The 19,498-nt window shown below is 35.4% G+C and overlaps 1 protein-coding gene across 3 annotated transcripts; it reads left to right on the top strand.

Moving 5' to 3' along the window:
• Positions 1-44: 44 nt before the first annotated feature.
• On the top strand, positions 45-19,494 carry LOC106115885 (transmembrane protein 47). Of its 3 annotated transcripts, none has more exons than XM_013309513.1 (7): positions 45-265; positions 1,975-2,045; positions 12,067-12,263; positions 13,313-13,452; positions 13,891-13,953; positions 14,366-14,496; positions 17,834-19,494. In XM_013309513.1, exons 2-7 carry the CDS (start codon positions 1,977-1,979, stop codon positions 17,864-17,866), a joined length of 633 nt encoding a protein of 210 aa, XP_013164967.1. In that variant the 5' UTR covers positions 45-265; positions 1,975-1,976; the 3' UTR covers positions 17,867-19,494. The 3 variants fall into 3 exon arrangements, with proteins under 3 accessions (XP_013164967.1, XP_013164968.1, XP_013164966.1); XM_013309514.1 differs by lacking the exon at positions 17,834-19,494 and adding an exon at positions 15,482-16,092; XM_013309512.1 differs by lacking the exons at positions 12,067-12,263; positions 13,313-13,452; positions 13,891-13,953; positions 14,366-14,496; positions 17,834-19,494 and adding an exon at positions 2,802-3,656.
• Positions 19,495-19,498: the final 4 nt, after the last annotated feature.

Genomic DNA, 19,498 nt, shown 5'->3' with positions numbered 1-19,498 from the left:
AAAAAGTCATTTCGAATCTTTCAGTCGGATGTCATTCTATCATATCGTTCATTCTTGTCCCGTTCTCATCAATTTTTTCTTTAGCTTGGATGATTGGATGTGTTCAAAAATTACAATTTGTGAATTAAATGTTTATCATCTTTGTTTGTGCTAGTTTATTGAATTCATCCAATCGACGTAGTGTTAAAAATTTATTTGGTTGTAGTGGAGTACAAAATATATAGATTGAATTCAAAATCAATAACATTAACAGTGTTGTTTACATGTGAGTATTATACATTGTTTAAAATATTAATTCATTGTTATATTATCATCCTTCGTTTCCTAAATGTGTCAGGTGTATTTTTATAAAAACATACATAAGAACGTGTAAATGTTAACAGTAAAATATATAGTATTAGATATCCTTTGTTTACATTAGTCAATCACTCAAAAGATATTTATTGAAAATTAAACAGTTTCATAATTCCGTGACTAATATATGACGAATCTATTGTCCATGCAATATCGTTACAATTTATATTGAATTTCTACTTTTGTTGTATTTACTACTAATAATAGCTTACCACATAATTATTTTAAATTCAAACTTAATAAATGCTTGTACCACTTCAAATTGTTATATTTATGTAAACATTATGAAAGAAAGTTCTCTGATATATTGACACAAGTATAGGATGGTTGAATCCAATAACTAATCTAATTTTGGTCATTTTGATTTTTGCAAAAGCAATTGAAAAACCTAACCAACCTTATCTGACTTGAGATGTCTTAAGACCTAGGCCCATGTGCTATATTTATGTCAATGCTAATTTTATTTGAGCGATTTATTTTATTATTGGGTATCTGTATTTGTTTCTTTTAGCTCTCAGTTATCAAAGACTTAAAGAGGTTGTCTTTGAATGCATTGTATAATTCCTTTCTTCTTTGACCTTTATGCAAAATGATATTGATTTTAGTTTTTAAAAGAAACAATGAGATACTTTTACTTTTGCATTGTAGTATATCCTTGCTTAAAATTGTTATAAAAATAACATGTTTTATCATGTTTTATTTCTTTTGCTAAACTAAACACATTCAAATCTGGATAAACGTCAAATCTCTAAAGAAAAATATTTGGTCACTTGGCCTCTTGCTCATCTAAGCTCAACTATATATCTGTCTATAAGACAATTGATCATTTATTTTTAAAATCTTTTAAGGTTCTCTGTGTATTCTAATTTTTTTTTACTGACAATCTGAAATTGACAAATGATATTCTTATAAATACTGTTTTTGAATGGTCCTTAATGAATATATAACATAATATATAACAAAATAATAGTAGACATAATTCAGATTCAATGGGATCTTTATAACTTAAACCTAGTTAAGTCAAAATCCTTAATAAATAAAAAGATAATGGCCTTCGGCCAGATCCTCAACCTTTCAGTATCTCAAATTGTTTAGACTTTGTAACTTAAACAAAATTTTATGCAAACATTTTGTTATATTTATAGTGATACATACTCATATTTGAAAAAGAACTAAGTCAAAATAAGGTTAAAAATAGTATTCACAATGATTTATTTACTAAGTTGTAACCTTTTTAAATACTATACTGTATGAACAATTTTGTTAAAATGGACCTTAAACTTAAGAAGGTAAAGTTGAAATTCAATCAACTCTATGCTAAAATAACTGTTGTGGTGTAACATGATCATGACAAATCCTATTCTGTCCTTGAAAGATGATATCATACTTCCGAATTAGGTTTTAAACACACTATTTTGCATTTATTTATCTGTTACAAATTTGTGCCTTGTAAATAAATTATCCCTTTCAAATAATAAAATCAAAATATTATATAAGAACAATATAGATTGAAAACAATTGTGACATATGAAGCATTAGGTATATAACAGGCTTTATTTATAAATGTTGCACAACATTTGTATATAATAACATCAAATAACAGTTATTGTTGTGCTTTAGGAATGGGAACTTCTGACACTATGGCGTCGACTACGATGATCGAGACAGTCACGATAACTCGCCCGCTGAAGGTAAGTCTCGAGTAATATTACCATCTTACATTACTTTTTTATATAAATGATAATGTTTGGAGGTATAGATGGATAGATGTTTGTTAGATGGTATCTTCAGAATGCTTCAACGGATCTCTATGAAATTAGGCTGGGTTGTAGGACATAGTCTGGAAGAACACATAGGCTACTAATTATTTTTTTAATTCCGGGCGGGCGAAATTGCGGCAACAGCTAGTATTAACTATATTCACGTATCATCGACCTATACTTTATATTTGTGCTATAAATCGCGCAGTACATACTTCCGTGTGTTTTGACAGCATCACAATTGTCATGTTTATACGTAATTTTTCTTTGTATATCTCCAGCGGCATTTCCGAATACGATTTAAGAAATTCCAAATATTATGAGAATATTTTCCGCTCCATTCTGAATAGCGTTCAGAGATATAGAACCCTAAATACTCCTGCCCCTCTCTTCAACTATTTTTCTTGAATCATATTTGATTGAAATCTAATTTAAACGTCGGTGGAAAGTTATTCTTTGAGTCGAACGTAACTAAGTAGGTATTAGTTTACCAGTACTTAGTTTACAACTACATACTTCAGTAAAATAAAAGAAACAGTCAACTAAGGTCTAGGTAACCCTGAGTTAAGTATTGTCGTACCTTAGGAAACGATATCATTTATCCAATTATGAAATCCCCTTGTTCGGAGTATGTTTTATTATCTCTTGTGAATACTGACAAGTGCACAATGCGCGCTATTGGATTAGCAAATGAGTTCGCGCGCCGACAGTCAGCACCGGGCTCGTGATGCAGCCGCACGGGAACCTCTCCGCCAGCTGTCTCTGGCAGCCGGGCGAGCTGGCGCGTCGCATGCTAGGCGAGCGCCCTGCTCCCGTTCCGCCCACCCGGGACCTTTGGCCCAAGCCAGAGCATCCCATGAGCATTAGCACCCTGCACGTTGCCTATCTGCACGACGATCCGCCGCCGAGACGTGCCTCCTCGCTCCATGAACAACCTTACCTTCCGACCACGGTAGAAGACGACTGCGAGTACAGGCCACGTCTGTGTACCGTCGGTACTAATACTGATCCGCCGCCCACAATATTCGATAGGATCCGACATGCCATAAAAAAGCAACACATTGACCCGGTCGAAAGCTCACCGCCCGGAAGACTTAGGATAGTGGCGCGAGACGAAGCTTTAGAAATAAAAGACGAGAGGAATGCGGCTCAGAGAGCGTTGATAGGAATCAAGAAGGCTATCTCCGGTGCAAAGTGCCGCATCACGCCAGGATCGGAAAGCGTAGAGAGTCCTAAAATTGTTTTTGATACGCCGAAACCTGGAGATAGGATGATGACTACGTTCGGCGCTCGGCCGAGAAGGCGTTGGTGCAGGGTGCCCTCTCGGTACGAGTTTGTGAGGCAGCTGTGGGAGCTGGGCGCGTGCTGCGCGCGAGCGCCTCGCCCCCCGCCGCGTCGCACGCCCCAACCGCCCCTACAGATAACTCAGGTGTAACTTGGGAACCATACATGCCGTAAACGGACTCTATAGTGCTACAGTTGGATCGCTATTTATTATTTGTGTAGAAGCGATGGCAGTAGCGCGTCGGCTAATAAACTCATGGCTCGCAATTTGCGTTTTGTTGGCGGTCGGAGGGCGGAGGCGCGCCGCGGCAGCGGGCGGGCGGCGGCCGGGCGGCAGTCTCGCGCCGGGCGCCGCGTCGCTCGCTCCCTCGCACGAGCACAGCTTCCGCCCTTCGGCCGCGTCCGCACACCCATCCTCACTTTCTATCCCGCTTATATTCCTTTGATTGCAAAACGAAACAAATTACGTACTGCAAAACATATTTATTAATTAAATACCAGAAGAGTAAGAGGTGATTTTGTCTCCGAATCGTAAAACCAGCGCGACCCAATGCGCAATACCCGCAAAGGACGAATTGAGTCGAAATTTTTCATTACTGACCCTAACTTCTTTACCTTTATCGTGTGGATTTCAACCTATACATTGTTTTCTTAAACTTTAAGTGCTTTAGAAAGTTTTCTTTAGTGTTATCGGACAGACAATCGTGACATCCCCAAACAATATAATCAAGTTTCTTCGTATTTAATAAACTCTGAATTACCTTTAGGCCATGTCATCATTCTGATTTCACCGAAATATACGAAGAACTTTCACTTTTAGTTCATCCGTAATGTTTGTGTTCTGATTTCACTTGGTATTTTGAAGCATACGAAGTTCTTTAGCTTGTCCCGTATTTAATTTTGTTGCTTTATAAATGGTATTGATATAATAAATAGTAATAGTAAACAAATAACTAAACATATGGTTTCCATACGGAAAGTAAACGTATCGTAGTTTCTCTATTGTAAATAAATTACTTTGTCAGATACAGAGCGTGAACGTTCAGTTTATTTACTCTTTCTATTATTGGATTACACATTGCCCACTGTGTCTAGTGTTACCATTACTAAAGTACAACTTCATTGTTTGATTGTAAGGGTTTTCGGTCAGTGCACCCGTATGCTAGACCTTTAGAATACAGAGGATTCATTTGAATTTGAACTGGTCATTTTGTACAATACCTTGTGAAGATTTGTTGTGCTAGAACAAAGTAATAATAATCTTTGAAATACAGACATTATATGTGATCATTAAGAAGAAATATCCGCTGTTGTTTGGACATTATTAGAACTATTAGGAATAGAAAGGTGTCTCCGTTACCGTTGATGATTATAGAAAAAATATTGAACTAAGAAAATATTGAGTAAGGCTCCTATTCTGTTCCAATTACAAAAATATTTATTCGTCTGGTCGTCTTGTTGGTGTATTGTAGCTGTTCTACATATTCTATGACAAATCATACGGTTCAAGTTTACAGCTAAAACGAATGTATCTTTCTACTTCTCAATAGATAACAATATACCGTAACATGTACGTAATTTAAAAGTACTTGAACGAATAACTACGGCATAAAAGTGGCATTTATTCGCTCGGTTTGTATTTGATTCGCGTTGCATCGTAAAACGATGAGAATTGAGAGTTTTCAATTTGACGGAATGAAAATATTTTAGTATTGATTGCTAACGGTACATGTCCATGTGAATTGGTTTAAAATATACGTTAGGAAATTACGATTTTTTTATGATTAAGTAAGATGATTTACATCTGCTTGCATGAGTTTTATGAACGATGTTGTCGTTGTCGTTTGATTATACGTACAATTATGAATAGAATCTCATGGGATAAGTCTTTATAATACTTTCAATAACACTATGATACTATAATTACACAACAATTTTCTATATTTATGTAGGATTTTAAATCCAAAGTGCTAATGGAATAAGTGTATATTGTTTTTGGTAATGTGGAATGAAAAAGGTTAAGTCATAAAAATCTTGAGCAAGAAAGAGCTTTAAAGTTGAGAAAAATTAAGTTTAATAAAAACACGGGCGTGAAGCTGAATTAATTGATTTTACCGAGCGCTGCCTCTCAATGTAAACTAGTCATAACTAACGAGCTCAAACTTTTCTTAAAGGCTTTTATTTCACTAAAAATATTACGTTTTTAAATGAATATTTAATTTTAGCGAGATGTTTTATAAAACTAGATGTTACAAATTAGATGTAAAAACATATTTATTGTCATCTGACCTCTTGCTTTAAAACTATTATGGTAAACTTTTATAAACACCAGTCTTAATATTTCCAAAAAAAACATAGATTTTTAACTCAAGTGATATCAGAAAACTGTCGTTGTGTTCCGTCAGAAAGGCCCTTATTTTTGTTGCACGTTGTTGATATATGACCTCATTCAGCGGCAGTTTTCCCCGCGATCACTGTAAACCTTTGCCGCTTTGACCTAATTCGCGGAAAACTACGTGCACTCGCTATTTGAATTCCGTATCATTGCATCTGAAATGAACGTATTTAGCCGTTTTATACTCTGTGATTGTGTGTATACAGTATTGTCATGCTAATCAATGATTGTTAAACGGATAAGCTGAAATAGATACAGTTAAAACCGGTTATATTGACATTGGGAATATTTACGTAAACTAGCGGTCGCCTGCGACTTCGTCACGCAGAATTTAACGAAAATAGGCTATGACATGCCCGCGTTCATCAGCTACCTTCCCGTCAAAGTCCAGTTAAAATCGGTCCAACCGTTTCGGAGATTACCCGGAACGCATTATTACGCAAACGCATCCTTACGGACAAACTTACAGGCAGACAATAAATTAAACCAAGGAAAGAATGCAACTTAGGAATGTACTGAAACACTAGACAATAAATGCCTTTTGGTGATAGATTGAATGGAGTAATTTCTATATAAGTGTCATCTGAAGAAAAATGTCCGTTAACTTGTGGCCTTGTATATTATGTTACTGTGTGGCCTATAAAAAGCCTCGAGGTTTTCTCTCTTTGTTGAATATTATTTCGCAAACAATGCCAAATGAATACGTTCTATTTAAATATAAATCATTATTTCTAAAATGAGTTTCAAGAACGCAGTTTTATATTACTTTTATTCATGAGTTAAGAGTAGATTTGTTTTTTTTAAAGCGCTGAACTAAAGTTTTACTTTTAAACTAAGCTGCATTTATTAATTTTAAATTATTTTATTCTCATATTCTTTAACACAGTTATCTCAAAAACCAATTAATTTGAATAAATTTATAATGCTTTTATTTATTTATCTTATTTCTTACTAATATTATAAATACGAATGTTTGCATGGATGGATGGACGGATGAATGGATGTTTGTTTGAAGGTATCTCAAGAACGACTGCATGGATCTCGCTTTAATTTGGCAAAGACGTAGAACATGGTCTACAAGAACACATAGTTTTTTTTTTAATACCACGTAGATGGAATCGCGGGCGACAGCTAGCTGTTATTAAATGTAATTATACATATGGTATAATAAAATACACATGATATGTGTCGTGATGTGATAGTTTATGTAAAATAGTATTTCGTAATAGTTGTGAATACCAGTGTCATAACAGATATTGTGTAACTTGCCAAGATTTGTGTCTGCGAGCGATGTTTATTTCCTGCCCTAGATGAACTTCCATGAACTTTCAACTACTCTAGTTTAATTTGCATACAACACCTTCTATCTCACTTCTAAAGAGTGCTACGAACAAAACAATTGCTATATCTTTTCATGAGGCTTTTTTTAAAAGATAAAATTAAATATATTTTATCCTTCTTTTAGAAAATTTACCCGTATTCACCAAATTTAACAGACCACACCGATACACTTGGTATGAATAAGGAATAGTCACAGAAAATTCTTTTTTAGGCATATTTTAAAGAATGCTTTATAGGGTAATACGTTTTTACACTCGCGTTAATATAAAACTGCTATTCATTCTATTTCATTTTCAAAATCTCATTCTTGTTTTAACAAAAGGCTGTTCTCGTTGCTCGGAGCATTACTTACATTCGAAGTAACAAAAAGTCTATGTAGGACATCATATAAGTGCCAGTGAATAACCTGTATTTTTCAGTTGAAAGTGTTTAACTATTGCAGTGAATTCGTTCAGATTCTGTTGTGTGTTAAAAGCTTAACGTGGCAAAGCGCTATAAAAAGTCGTGTACCGCATATTTTTTCGTGGCGAAGCGTATTGCATAGTGGTGTAGCGCATTGTATTGTGGTTGGTATACCAAGTTGTATTGTGGTGATATTGCATTGTAAAGTGGTGTATCGCGGTATATTGGTGTGTAGCGCAGAATATTGTGGTGTAGCGTGGTATACCGTGGCGTAGCGCTAGCTCGCTGATAGTCGTAGAGCGCGGCGGTGGGCGCATGCAGGGGCGCGCGGGAGCGGGCGCGGGCGGGCTCCGCTCTCAGCCGCGCGCCCTGCCGCCACCGGTGCTGCCGCCGCCGCCGCAGTTCGCCACAGACAACGAAGACATGCCGGCCAATCAGATAGCACAGGTTACTACTGAAGTTATTGTTATAAATAAAGGTTGGGTTAAGTTAAGTTTGATGGCAGATCGTGAATGGTAATGTTCTTTCATCTACAATTTATCTGAAATGCAAACTTAATAAAGGAATACTTCTTCTTAAGTTAAAGCGAAAAAATATTCCAAGATTTAAATTCAATAGTCCACAGAGATTGTAAGATCGTTAACTTGTGAGCTCTAAAGTTTCTTTGGCTGGGGACCTTGGATCGATGCGTCTGTCGCGTATTTTATTATTAGTCTGTCTCCGCACTATCGCCCCTTCGCCTCGCAGACGGTGTTTTCTCATACGGTTTAAAATGATCAATTCGCCTTTGTATAAATTTATATTAACCGATGAAGTTCACTTCAGTTGGATTAATAAAATTGACTAGAAAATAAGTTCATAAGATATATAAAACTACTTTAGAGGAGAAGATGGTTGCAACTGCTCGAAATAAATACCTAAAGGCAAAAAGTATACGCGTAACATAATAAAAAAGTAGCTAATCTGAACGTCAATACGAACAAAAATTCGAGCAACAAAATATATTCAGTGTAGGGACCCTTCAAACGTCGATATAGTTGGCCGTGACTTCCCACGTGAATCAAGTTTTATGATTTGATGAATGAAATCCCTCTTTAATGCTCTCCAACTTCCGCTGTTAACAGAACGCACGGAAACGTGGCCAATCTTGATCCGAACAAAGTTAATTCGACTTATGACATTTTAACGTCATGGTTTTATCTTACAAAGAATCGGACGAATGCTTACAATTTTATAAATGAAAGTTGTAAACGTACATAATATTATAAAATATTATTCGAATTTAGGCAGAGCGCACACTATATAAAGAACAAGGTGTAGGTATACTTTCATTTGGACGGGTCATAAACAGTATTGTTCAACAGATGAAAATTCAGACGAGTTGGTGATCAGATTCTTAACAGCTGACGGCGGGCAGGCGATCGATGTAGACGACACGCGCCGACACCCTCCAAGCCCCCGCGACACCACCCGAGACGCTCGCCTCACTTTCACGTCTGCACCCCCGACACTTCGGCCCCCAACACTTACACTTACCTATGATTGTTACTCAAGTTGTAGGGTGCCTTACAATAGTGTACATCATTGTAAGGCTTACACTGGCGAGGCTATTGTTCAAGACTTGTTTTACAAGACAAAGTAATAAAATATGTAAGTCCATGTATGTTATGCTAATGTTTTAACCTTATCTTTAAGTAAAATTAAAGTACATGAATAGATTTAACTGCCAAGCCTCATCCACCTATATATGTAATATAAGTTAAAGCTAAAAGATTTCAGAAATATCAAGTTCGAATAACAAAACTGTGGGCATGCCCATGACCCAGATGTTTTTCACGGTTAGCACTTAAACCGCATTGAGTCACGCCTTGAGTCTTACACATGTACATGGGTCATGGAATAGCGCCTTAAGGAAAGATCTTGCCTTTTATGTAATACTAGACATATAGATAAGGTAAAGAATACACGATATTAAGGTGTAATATCCACATTCAATTGAGTTCTAAGTTAAAACAAGAGTTGCAGCTCGTGTAGTTAGCCAATTCCTAGCCCTAAGCCATTGCTTTATCATTATAAAAGTAGGCCGATATGAGAAATTTACGAATTTTAAGTCGTACATTTAAGTTTCAATTTTATACTAGCCGTTTCTCGCGACTTTGTCAGAGTAAAATTGATAAAAGTAAGCCTAAGTTTCAATAAGTAAAAGTTAAATATTATTTTTATGTTACACACAGACACTCCGGTTTTTGGAGCTGTATTTAATATAGTGACTGGCATAACACAAGTTTGCGAGTGAAACTGTGGTTTAATAAAGTCTGGCAAGTACATGTTCTACGGACATCGTGTCGCGATGCCTAGTTTTACTCCAGCGAGTCATAATACGCGAGTACCGAGCCTCAGGCTGACGGAGCGACGTGGGAACATTTTTCTCCTTTGTCTTGTGACGTTCTTTGTCAACTACGCGAACTAACTTTTTACTCCCAGTTATAATGGAAAAGTCGCGCTGGAAATAGATTTACAGAACAGCGCGCTACGACAAATGTGATTTTAAATTTTAAAATACTTTTACCATTTTTATTATTTGTTGACAAACGAAATTAGTTGTAATTGTTTGACGACTTGTAATTATCGCATAAAAGCAACAGTATAAAGTTGAAAAGTGTATGAAATTATTTCTCAAGATGAATATAAAAGTACTTATAAGTAACGCAACGTTACCTGAACACTTTTTTATCATTATGTCTGACTATCGTTATCAATGTCCCCTGAGATTAAATGCAATCGCAATGCAAACGTTCTGTACGTGAGGGCACTGTATTTAATAGAGGATAGCGCCGGTCATATTCACTGCATGAATACTTTTGTATTGTTATTATCAGTTTGGGTACAGACCGCCTTGAGCAATTTATTACGTGACTGATAAAATGGATTACTATTTATAGAACATTTTATCATACAGGACTCAATTTTATATATTTTCTTTTAGTATTGTAATCCAACTTAATACAGTAATGTATTTCTGCATTCTATTGATGAAAATACGCTATAAAATAGACAAAGAAAATGTCCAAAGTTTAGTCGACCTACTATTCTGTGAAATCTAAAATAGTATCAATTAAAACACTATATCAATGTTACTTAACGCTAAGATCAAATTAATCGAAAGGTAATTAATACGTACTGCATCGCTTAACTACGCCACGGTCTCGTAACCTGACCGAGATTATACGCTTACAATATCGATTTTAATTCCAATCAACTCTGTATGCGTGAAAAAACATAGGTTATATTGCTGCATGTTGTTGAATGCATAGATGCATCGAAATGGAAGTGGTAAGAAAGGTGTATGGAGACCTTGATAAATAAAAGTTCATTATCTCTGCCTATCTCTTTTAGATATGGGCGTGAGTTCTGTTGTTTTCGTTGTGATAAGACTCCTGAATTGGTATTCATGTGGGTTTGACTGATAAAACAGGTGTTAAATTCTATAATTTGTTCAAATTAGCCTCGATAATATCATGATTGTTAAGTGATCTGTGTTATATTCATACTTTTATTTTAGATAAATAGGTTAAGGTTTATTTTACAAAATATCAACGTTGGTATGATAATTTAAAAAAAATTCTTTAACCCAATTTTTCTCCGTTGCGTAGTAATTTTGTACGGTTTTATTAAAGTGAGGGAGCTACAACGTAGATTGTTGAAAGTAATGTCGGATGTTGAAATTAGAAGTTTGGATAAGCTCTCTTTGCAATCGTTTAAGTGTAATGGGGTAAAAGTTTTACCCCAAATTAATTGAAAAATTTCATACATTTAACAAAAACAAAGACATTCTTTACTTGCAGCTAAAAATTTTATGTAGGTTTTACAGTTTGGAGTGTCAATAGAAACTGCAAACTGTCTATGTCGTTTTGTAGACTTCCAAGAAACTTCTCTCAAATGTCATAATCAAAGAACACCGACTCCGGGAAGTCGACCCAACTCTTAGTTGTTTGGAAACTTTTGTGTAGCTAAAAACCTGATTTATGTATTTTCATTGATGATATTATATGTACTATTTTTTTTTTGTTTCTCCAGTAATCAATTGTTTTGTCCTACTTCGCTAGAAGGCACGGCTCGGATTTAACCGGGTCAACCATTACTACGTTCCTACAGCTTAAGGCTTTGAATTTTTAATGATCCCGTTTATTTAGAATACGGCCAGTAAATTTATTCTTCTATTTTAAGATATAATTAGGAGTAGGATTTTGAGAAGAGTCTAATTTTAAATGTATGTGACCTTCCGTAGGTGGAACATAATAGTAAATGATTTTTAGCGTTTGCGATTTTTATTATAAAATATGATTATGCGTTACGATCTTTAATAAATTAAAGCAATGAAAAAAGGCTAATTACAGAATACCGCATTGCGATTATCCGCTAAAGGCCATATTTTGCAACAATTAAGAAAAATCTATGGATTGTCGAACTGTCGACTATCGTAGTCTAATAAATTTGTTTAACTCTTAACTTATGCCAATATGTTTGCAGGTGATCGCACTGATCTGCGGGCTGCTGGTTGTCGTACTGATGGTGCTGGGGTTGGCTTCCGCGGACTGGCTGATGGCGGCGGGCTGGCGGCAAGGTCTCTTCATGCACTGCATCGATCCGGATGCGCCCACTCCGCTGCCCTTCGATATAGTCGCCCAGCCAGGATGTTATGCTGCGAGACCCGCATCGTACATTAAGTAAGAACCCTCATTAGTAATAGCTTCGCCCAAGTTTTGAGCGGAAAAACGTCGAACTCCATACATAGCGGACGTTACGGTATTTTGTAATTTTAAGTGAAGTTTTGTTTATATTATGCTGGTAATCTTATTTAGGTACTCGGAGGAAAACGTGTTACGGGATAACTATATGGAATTTGTGTTAGTCCATTGTGTATAAATTCGAAGTAAGGGATTGTACATTTTCACTCGTTTTACTTCCATGAAAATTTAAACATGAATCGTTAAATACATTAACATTTTAATATATTGATAACCCTATTATTAATAACGCAATTTATCGTTATTACATTATTGATTTATTAATAATCAGGTTATCAATATCCGAGTTTCAATTAATTTTAAACTCTCATTTTATCGAATAAATTTATCAAGTTAGCATATTTTCAACGATTATAGCTAACATTTAGTTTAAATTTTTCAAGTTGTTGCGGATAGCCTGAAATTCAGTAGCAACGGAATTAAATGGAAATTCTCGAAGGAGCCTCGACCTAGATTTTAATGGAAACTAAAAATGTATTTAACTTTTTAAAAATAATTTCTTTTGGCATAATTAGATATTTACGCTGTTTTATTAGATCTGTATCTTTTAATAGAATAAGTTTTATCAAGTACTAGCTGTCGCCCGCGACTACGTCCGCGTGTATATATAAAAAAACTTAATAAGTGTAGCCCACCCACCCATCCATCCACATCACATCCATCTAAACATTTGCATTTATAATATTAGTAAGTTAAATAAAAAGCAGCTCTTCAAGGCATAAATTCGAAAAAAAAATGAATAAATAGTATCCTATGTCAGTTTCCTGGCTCTAAGCTACCTCATCTTCAATCTTCAGCCATATCGGTGAAGCCTTTCTTGAGTTATAAATAGTGAAACTAACACGACTTTCTTTTTTATATATATATAAGGTTAATGCTATTTTAATACGAAATTTGCTTAAATTCACAGTATTTCTTAAATTTTTAGTCAATTTATTGTTTGTGACATTGATGTTGTGTGTATTTAGGGCGGCGGCGGGGTTGTGTGTGGCGACACTGGCGGCGGACGTGTGCGGTGCGCTGCTCACCGGGCTCGGCCTGCGCTCAGCTGACCACCGCACCAAGTTCCGATACTATCGCTTCGCTGTACTCGCTATGGCTCTCGCATGTATGTTATATGAATTTAAATATAGTAATAAAAATAGTCTATGTTACTCAGTGATAATGTGGCTTTCTAATAGTAAAAGAATTTTTAAAATCGATCCAGTAGTTTTTGAGTTTATTCGTCACATATAAAAAAATCTCTATCTCTCTTTCTCAAGTCTCTTTATTATAGTGGTATAGATATATGTTTAAATATTTTAATGGTCACCTCTAAATTTGGTAGGCTCCGAGGTTCCGGTGACCAGATGATGATATTTTGATGATCACATTTGATTTTATGATCCTGCCTAAAGACATCTACAATATATTTTTAACTGAATTTTTCGAATGAGAATAAGCGGGTTCTTGTGTTATGGTGTTTTAGGAATCGAACCCACAGTAAGAAAATTAATACGTTCTATTTACGGCACACCATGTATATACTATTTTTGAATGTTTCCAGTGATGTGCATCTTGATTGCGTTGGTGATTTACCCTGTATGCTTTGCTGCGGAATTGAATCTGGGTATGATATAAATGTTCTTGAATAAAAAAAAAAGTATAACCAGATATATCGTTTTGGATTGTAACGTAGTACATTAATCTATAGCTATCGCTCCTGACTCCGTTCGCAATATAAAAAAACTTAGTACTGCTTGTGCTCTTTCAGACTATGTTCTATATCTATGCCTAATTTCAGCGAGATCTATGTAGACGTTCTGGAGATACCTACTAACAAACATTCATTCATCTATTCATATATTAATAAATTCCAGCTTGATACCTTCACGCGTTGTTGTGAAAAAGGGTCTTGACAGACAGACGGACAACAAAGTGATCCTATAAGGGTTCCGTTTCCTTTCGAGGTACGGAACCATAAAAATTTTGCATTTATAATATGAGTAAGATGTTTAGTTTTAATTGGGTTATTGGTACAGGTAATAGATCGGTGTGGGAGTTCGGTTGGGCGTACGGTGTTGGTTGGGGCGCGGCCATCTTTCTTTTCGGAGCTGTCGTCCTGTTGTTGTGTGACAAGGAGAGCGAGGAGCTCTACTACAAGGAACGAAAAGTGAGTACAAATAATACCAACACATACGACACATTGATATAGTCGACACTATATTATTGACCCGTTTTCAATTATAGTCCTACAAAGTTATCTGACCCGGTTAGTAATTCAAATCGCGAATTATTCTGTTTGAAATATTAAAGACTTGAAAATAATGTACCGGGTGAGATAAGTTAGTAGCACTATAATATGATTTGTTTTTTACTGTAACTAGTTTTAAAGATAAATAATAATTTTGTAAGATTGGCATGAATACAATTTTCGTGTGAATTGTGTTTTTTTATTAATTTGATGTTAAATGTATGTAGTTTTGAAGTATTGAATTTTATTATGTGGGGTGATTGGCACCATTTTTTTATTTGCAACAATTTTGTTATTTGTTTGAACATATGTGAGAAGCATTTTGTGTCTGTTGCTATCCATGCAATACCATACTTTGTTTATTTTTTTAATGGCATAAGATATTTTTTTCTTTTGTTTGTCTTAACTTTTCGAAAAAGTATGCTTTAATGCTATGCTTTAATGTATATGTCTGCTTGCTTTGTATACGTTTGTGTTGTTAGATCATATTTGCTTTTAAACTCACAATAATTATAAAATGGGATAGTTTATATTGAATTGAAACTTGAAATGAAACTTTCTGAGCATATACTTTATTTTACAGCATCTAACTTCATTTAAATCGTTTGATTATTTTTAGTCTCCCGATTTGAATATAATTTAGCACTAATATCATCCATAGCATGAAGTGACTAACCTAAGCATATATGCATATAGATTTTTAATAGCATGAATATTGGTTTTTAGTGTACAATTTTTTTTTATATTTATACGAATGACTTATGACCCTTATTTATAAATGTCATACAAATTGAATGACGCGGCAACTAATTTGTATGTTATGTACAGTTGCATAACATGTGTGAGAGACAGTCGTTGTGTGTGTGGGTGGTTAGTGTTGGGCTAAGGCGCGCGTTGTTCGCAGGTGGTGAGCGCGGAGGGCGGGGCGCGCCCCTAGGGCCGCGGGCGCCTGCCCGACCTGGTGCCGTGAGCGCGCTAGCGGCCCTCCGCGCGCCGCGCACGCCCACGCCCACGCCCCTCCCCAACACACGCCCCCCCGCCCCATAGCGCGCTGGGTGTGACGCGACCACACCTACCCCACTAGCGCCGCGCCCCGCAGCGCACACACACACGACACGACACATTCACATTTGCAAATCGTGTTTTGTCTTCGGATTAAAAGTCAATTATCGTCAATTGTTATTGGATTCAAAAACTTGATACAAATTTTGAATAATTCGGTAAGATTTTTCGGATGAATTTTACAAAATGTTGCTGTTGACGTCTCGTTAGGAAAAATATCATTTTGAGGTTTAAATGATACTCTTGTGATGACTTTGAAATAGTATTAATATTTGCTATTGAATGTTGTCGGTGTTTGTGTGTGTGCGAAGGTGCGCGGTGTCGGGGCGCAGGCAGTTGGAGCTCTACAATTTTTCGTTGACGTTTTTATTAACGATTATTTAATAATTGCAGTATTTTATTTTCGTTCGCTCTCGAATCAAAATTAAAATCTTTTTTTACGCTCCAAAATTATAAAATCGCACTATAACGTTTTTATTAATGTAGTTAATTATTATTTGGATTTATAGGTTATTTGACTGATAAAATATAAAGTCTGATTTACTTTATGTATGTTAGGTAGCTAGTGGCGGATGACTCGCATCATTTTCAATGTACAAGAACTAAGAAAAGTTTATTAACTTGAAAAGAAAATCGATGATCAGAATCTCAATCATCTGCCAATAGTATTTGTTATAACATTTCGCTTTAGTTGTTAAGGTAATTTTAGAAGCGATTGAGTTAGTAAGTTTCGGCAGCTGGTCCCCCGCGCCCCGGCCGGCCCGCAGGCGGGCGTGAGGGCGGGGCGACGGCAGACACCTCGGACGCGATCCAAAGAGCGTTTTTATTATTTATTCGCTTTTAATTTATCTTATGTTACGTTAGTTAGTGTTAGTTAGAACGTAGAGGCTTGTGCGTGCTTGTGTGGGAGTGTGGGCGGGGCGTGTGGGCATGTGGGCGTGTGGGCGGCGGGCGGTGGGCGGCGCGACGCGGCTGCGGAGGCGGGCAGGCGACCTCTCGCTCTGCGATATATTCGCGTTTCGTTGTGAGTGGACCCTTGTGTCGCACAACTAGTACAGTGACGACGTGTGGCTATGACTTCTCACCTAGTACTAAGTGTAAAGTTACCTCTGATATGTCCCGCGGTACATCGCATACTGCGTGTATATATTTATATAATGTATTCCATTATGTCAATGTATGTATTCGTTGCTTGTGGTTTGTCCTATCCTTCAGACATGTTCTAGAATCTCATTCCATTATAATTGTTATGGTATTAAAAGCTTTTTTGGGGAATTGAAAATTGAATTGTTCGAAATGTAAACACGATATTTTCTTATTTATATTTTATGATATAGTGAAAATGAATAACAATATGAATGATATTTTGTAACATCTGCTAAATATTGCTGGGAGCTAAATATTTATACAAACAATTCAATGTTCTCGGTTGTATGTAAGTTGTATGTACTGGTTGTATGTGTATGGTGACTCACTACCGATGTCTTCTCATCACACGTTGGTTGCGGATTTAATTCCATACTTTATAAACTACATGTATTCTTATGTGATAATTATGTAGCTATTTGATGTATTATGTATATGTATAATGCTAAACTCCAATAATATAGGCCTCTACTTTATCTCAAAACGATACGCCTATTATTATAAAGTGATTCAGTAATTAGCGTAATGTAAAGTTTATTTTTGTAGTGACCTTATTTATTGATTACGAATATATTGAATAAGTTTTATGACAAAGATTTAAATACATAGTTAACTGGCAGAATATTATTTTATCTCGTGTTATGACACAAATTGAATCTCATAGAATTGATAGACATTGATTTTTATAAGAGCAAAAAACTCTTTTAGTCTAGGCCGAAATTTGGCTTAAAAGTCTTTATTTCGTAACATTATGTTATGAAATGCGTGTGCGCAAGACTCGAGTGAATCATTTTAAGACAAATCTTGAGAAAATTGTGTTGATTTGATACGAGTATCAATTATTAGTTGAACTGCGATGCAGTCAACTTAGTGTTTAGAACTTAATTTTTTTTTTGTAAATCTACATTAAATTGTCTTCACAAAACGTTTTCTTTTTTTTACAATCAATTGTTTAGAAATAATCATTAATTTTTATTTATTTAAATTGTTAGTGACATGTATTTAAATCTTTGATCAATGTGTAAGGTTTATTTGTAAATGCATGCAGAAGGTGAGCCCGGCCGCGGCGAGGCTCATGTAGACGACGCTTGCAGCCGCCGCCGCGCCAACCGTATACGGCCATTTAATACGACACTAGCCTACCGACAAACTTATTTATCCCACTGACCTCTATACATGGACAGGCAATAAACACTGCTATTTTGTGCCTATTTGGTTTACACCATTTGGCGCTGAAGGCAGCGATTGGTATTAGAGTTAACTGTCAGTAACTTCGACAGTCATGTTAAAGTTAGAACGAAGCAAAAGTTTTTCCAATTAGATAGAGATCAGTGTTTGATTCGGTGGGCATTAGTGATACTAAATTTCAATAGCTCACTAGTGCCCCACTGGCAATGATAAAAAGTGTCACAAGATCTTTGTCCGACTGTCTAGACCGACAAACTTATCTGACCCAATATATATAAGTGAAATTAAATTACAATAGCTTATTAGCCCTGTCAATGTCAAAAAATGTCAGAAGATACTTGTCAGACTGTAGTTGTCTTCTCTTGTGTGTCATGTCATGCCTAAGTAAGTTTTTAAATTTTTAGAACTAAACACGTCAAAGGCGTCGGATAAGTTTGTCTTACTAATTTCTATATAATTTATATAGGTTTTTGAATGTATTAAGAATAGAATTGAGATTTTGTGATTGCTGTGTAATTAGTTTATAAGGTTGGTATCTATGAAAATACTCGCACAGATGTTTCAAACTGTGACAAAACATGTATTTTTTTTAATCAAATGTATAAAGCAAGTTTAAGACACGTGTTATTTGTAATAGTAAATCACACTGCCATGTATTAAATAATCAAATTTTAATTGATTTAATCCGATTTTTAAATTATATTCTCGTTATAATAATAATTGTAAGTGTAAATTTTAAATAGCAATCACCCCCGTGTTACACTGAACAGTGTATTTATTAGCTAGTTACTTTCGTGCACTATACATTTGTAAATTCTTTGACAATTCTAATAGTTTAAATACACATTTGTATTTTTGAATCATGTCAATATTGCTTGTTTTTTGAAACTTATTTACTTATTACGGTTCAGAGAAGTATTGGCCAGTAAACCATTTTTTTTGTCAAATCATTTGACAATTTTGTCTATACGTCAAATGTTTAATCAAACAAATTTGACAAAAAGTTTGACCGTTTATAAGGTATTCAATATTCTTTATCGATCCGTTGACCGTACTCCATAGCTTCGTTACAATCTACTTGTACGTTAGTATTATTTTCTATAATCATGGATCATATTTAAAAATATTGAGGGTTTCAACTGGTTGAAATTTTTTATTTTTTTACTCTGACATTTTTGGTCATGTTTTTTTTATAGTCGAACCAGAATAAGACCAAGTGACCGCAAATTTACTCGCTTATAAACGTTTCATACCCGTTTCTCATTTGTAGGAATTCGGATAATGATTCTCGCTTATAAAGGTTTCTAGCCTATTCAGTCTTGTATGAAAACCCTATTGGAAGTTTTTTTTTTCCACTGGAACTTATGTAGTTTTTATTACGCAGTGTTATGTATGTTGATGTAACGAGGTTATGTTTCAATCTGCTATTGTCGCTGTTGTCATTTTCTATATTAAATTGTCCATTTCGTAGCCAAATTATGAGTCATATCAATGAGATTGAATTAAATAATTAGTAAGTAATTTG

This window comes from Papilio xuthus, unplaced genomic scaffold (assembly GCF_000836235.2).
Source record: "Papilio xuthus unplaced genomic scaffold, Pxut_1.1 DF827777.1, whole genome shotgun sequence".
Lineage (NCBI taxonomy): Eukaryota > Metazoa > Arthropoda > Insecta > Lepidoptera > Papilionidae > Papilio > Papilio xuthus.
Note: the sequence above shows the minus strand (reverse complement) of the source record. Positions and strands in the feature narration are given on the sequence as shown.

What these genes read in the sequence shown, in the direction of transcription:
- LOC106115885 (XM_013309512.1), top strand. Translation starts at nt 2,842, where the DNA reads ATGCAGCCGCACGGGAACCTCTCCGCCAGCTGTCTCTGGCAGCCGGGC.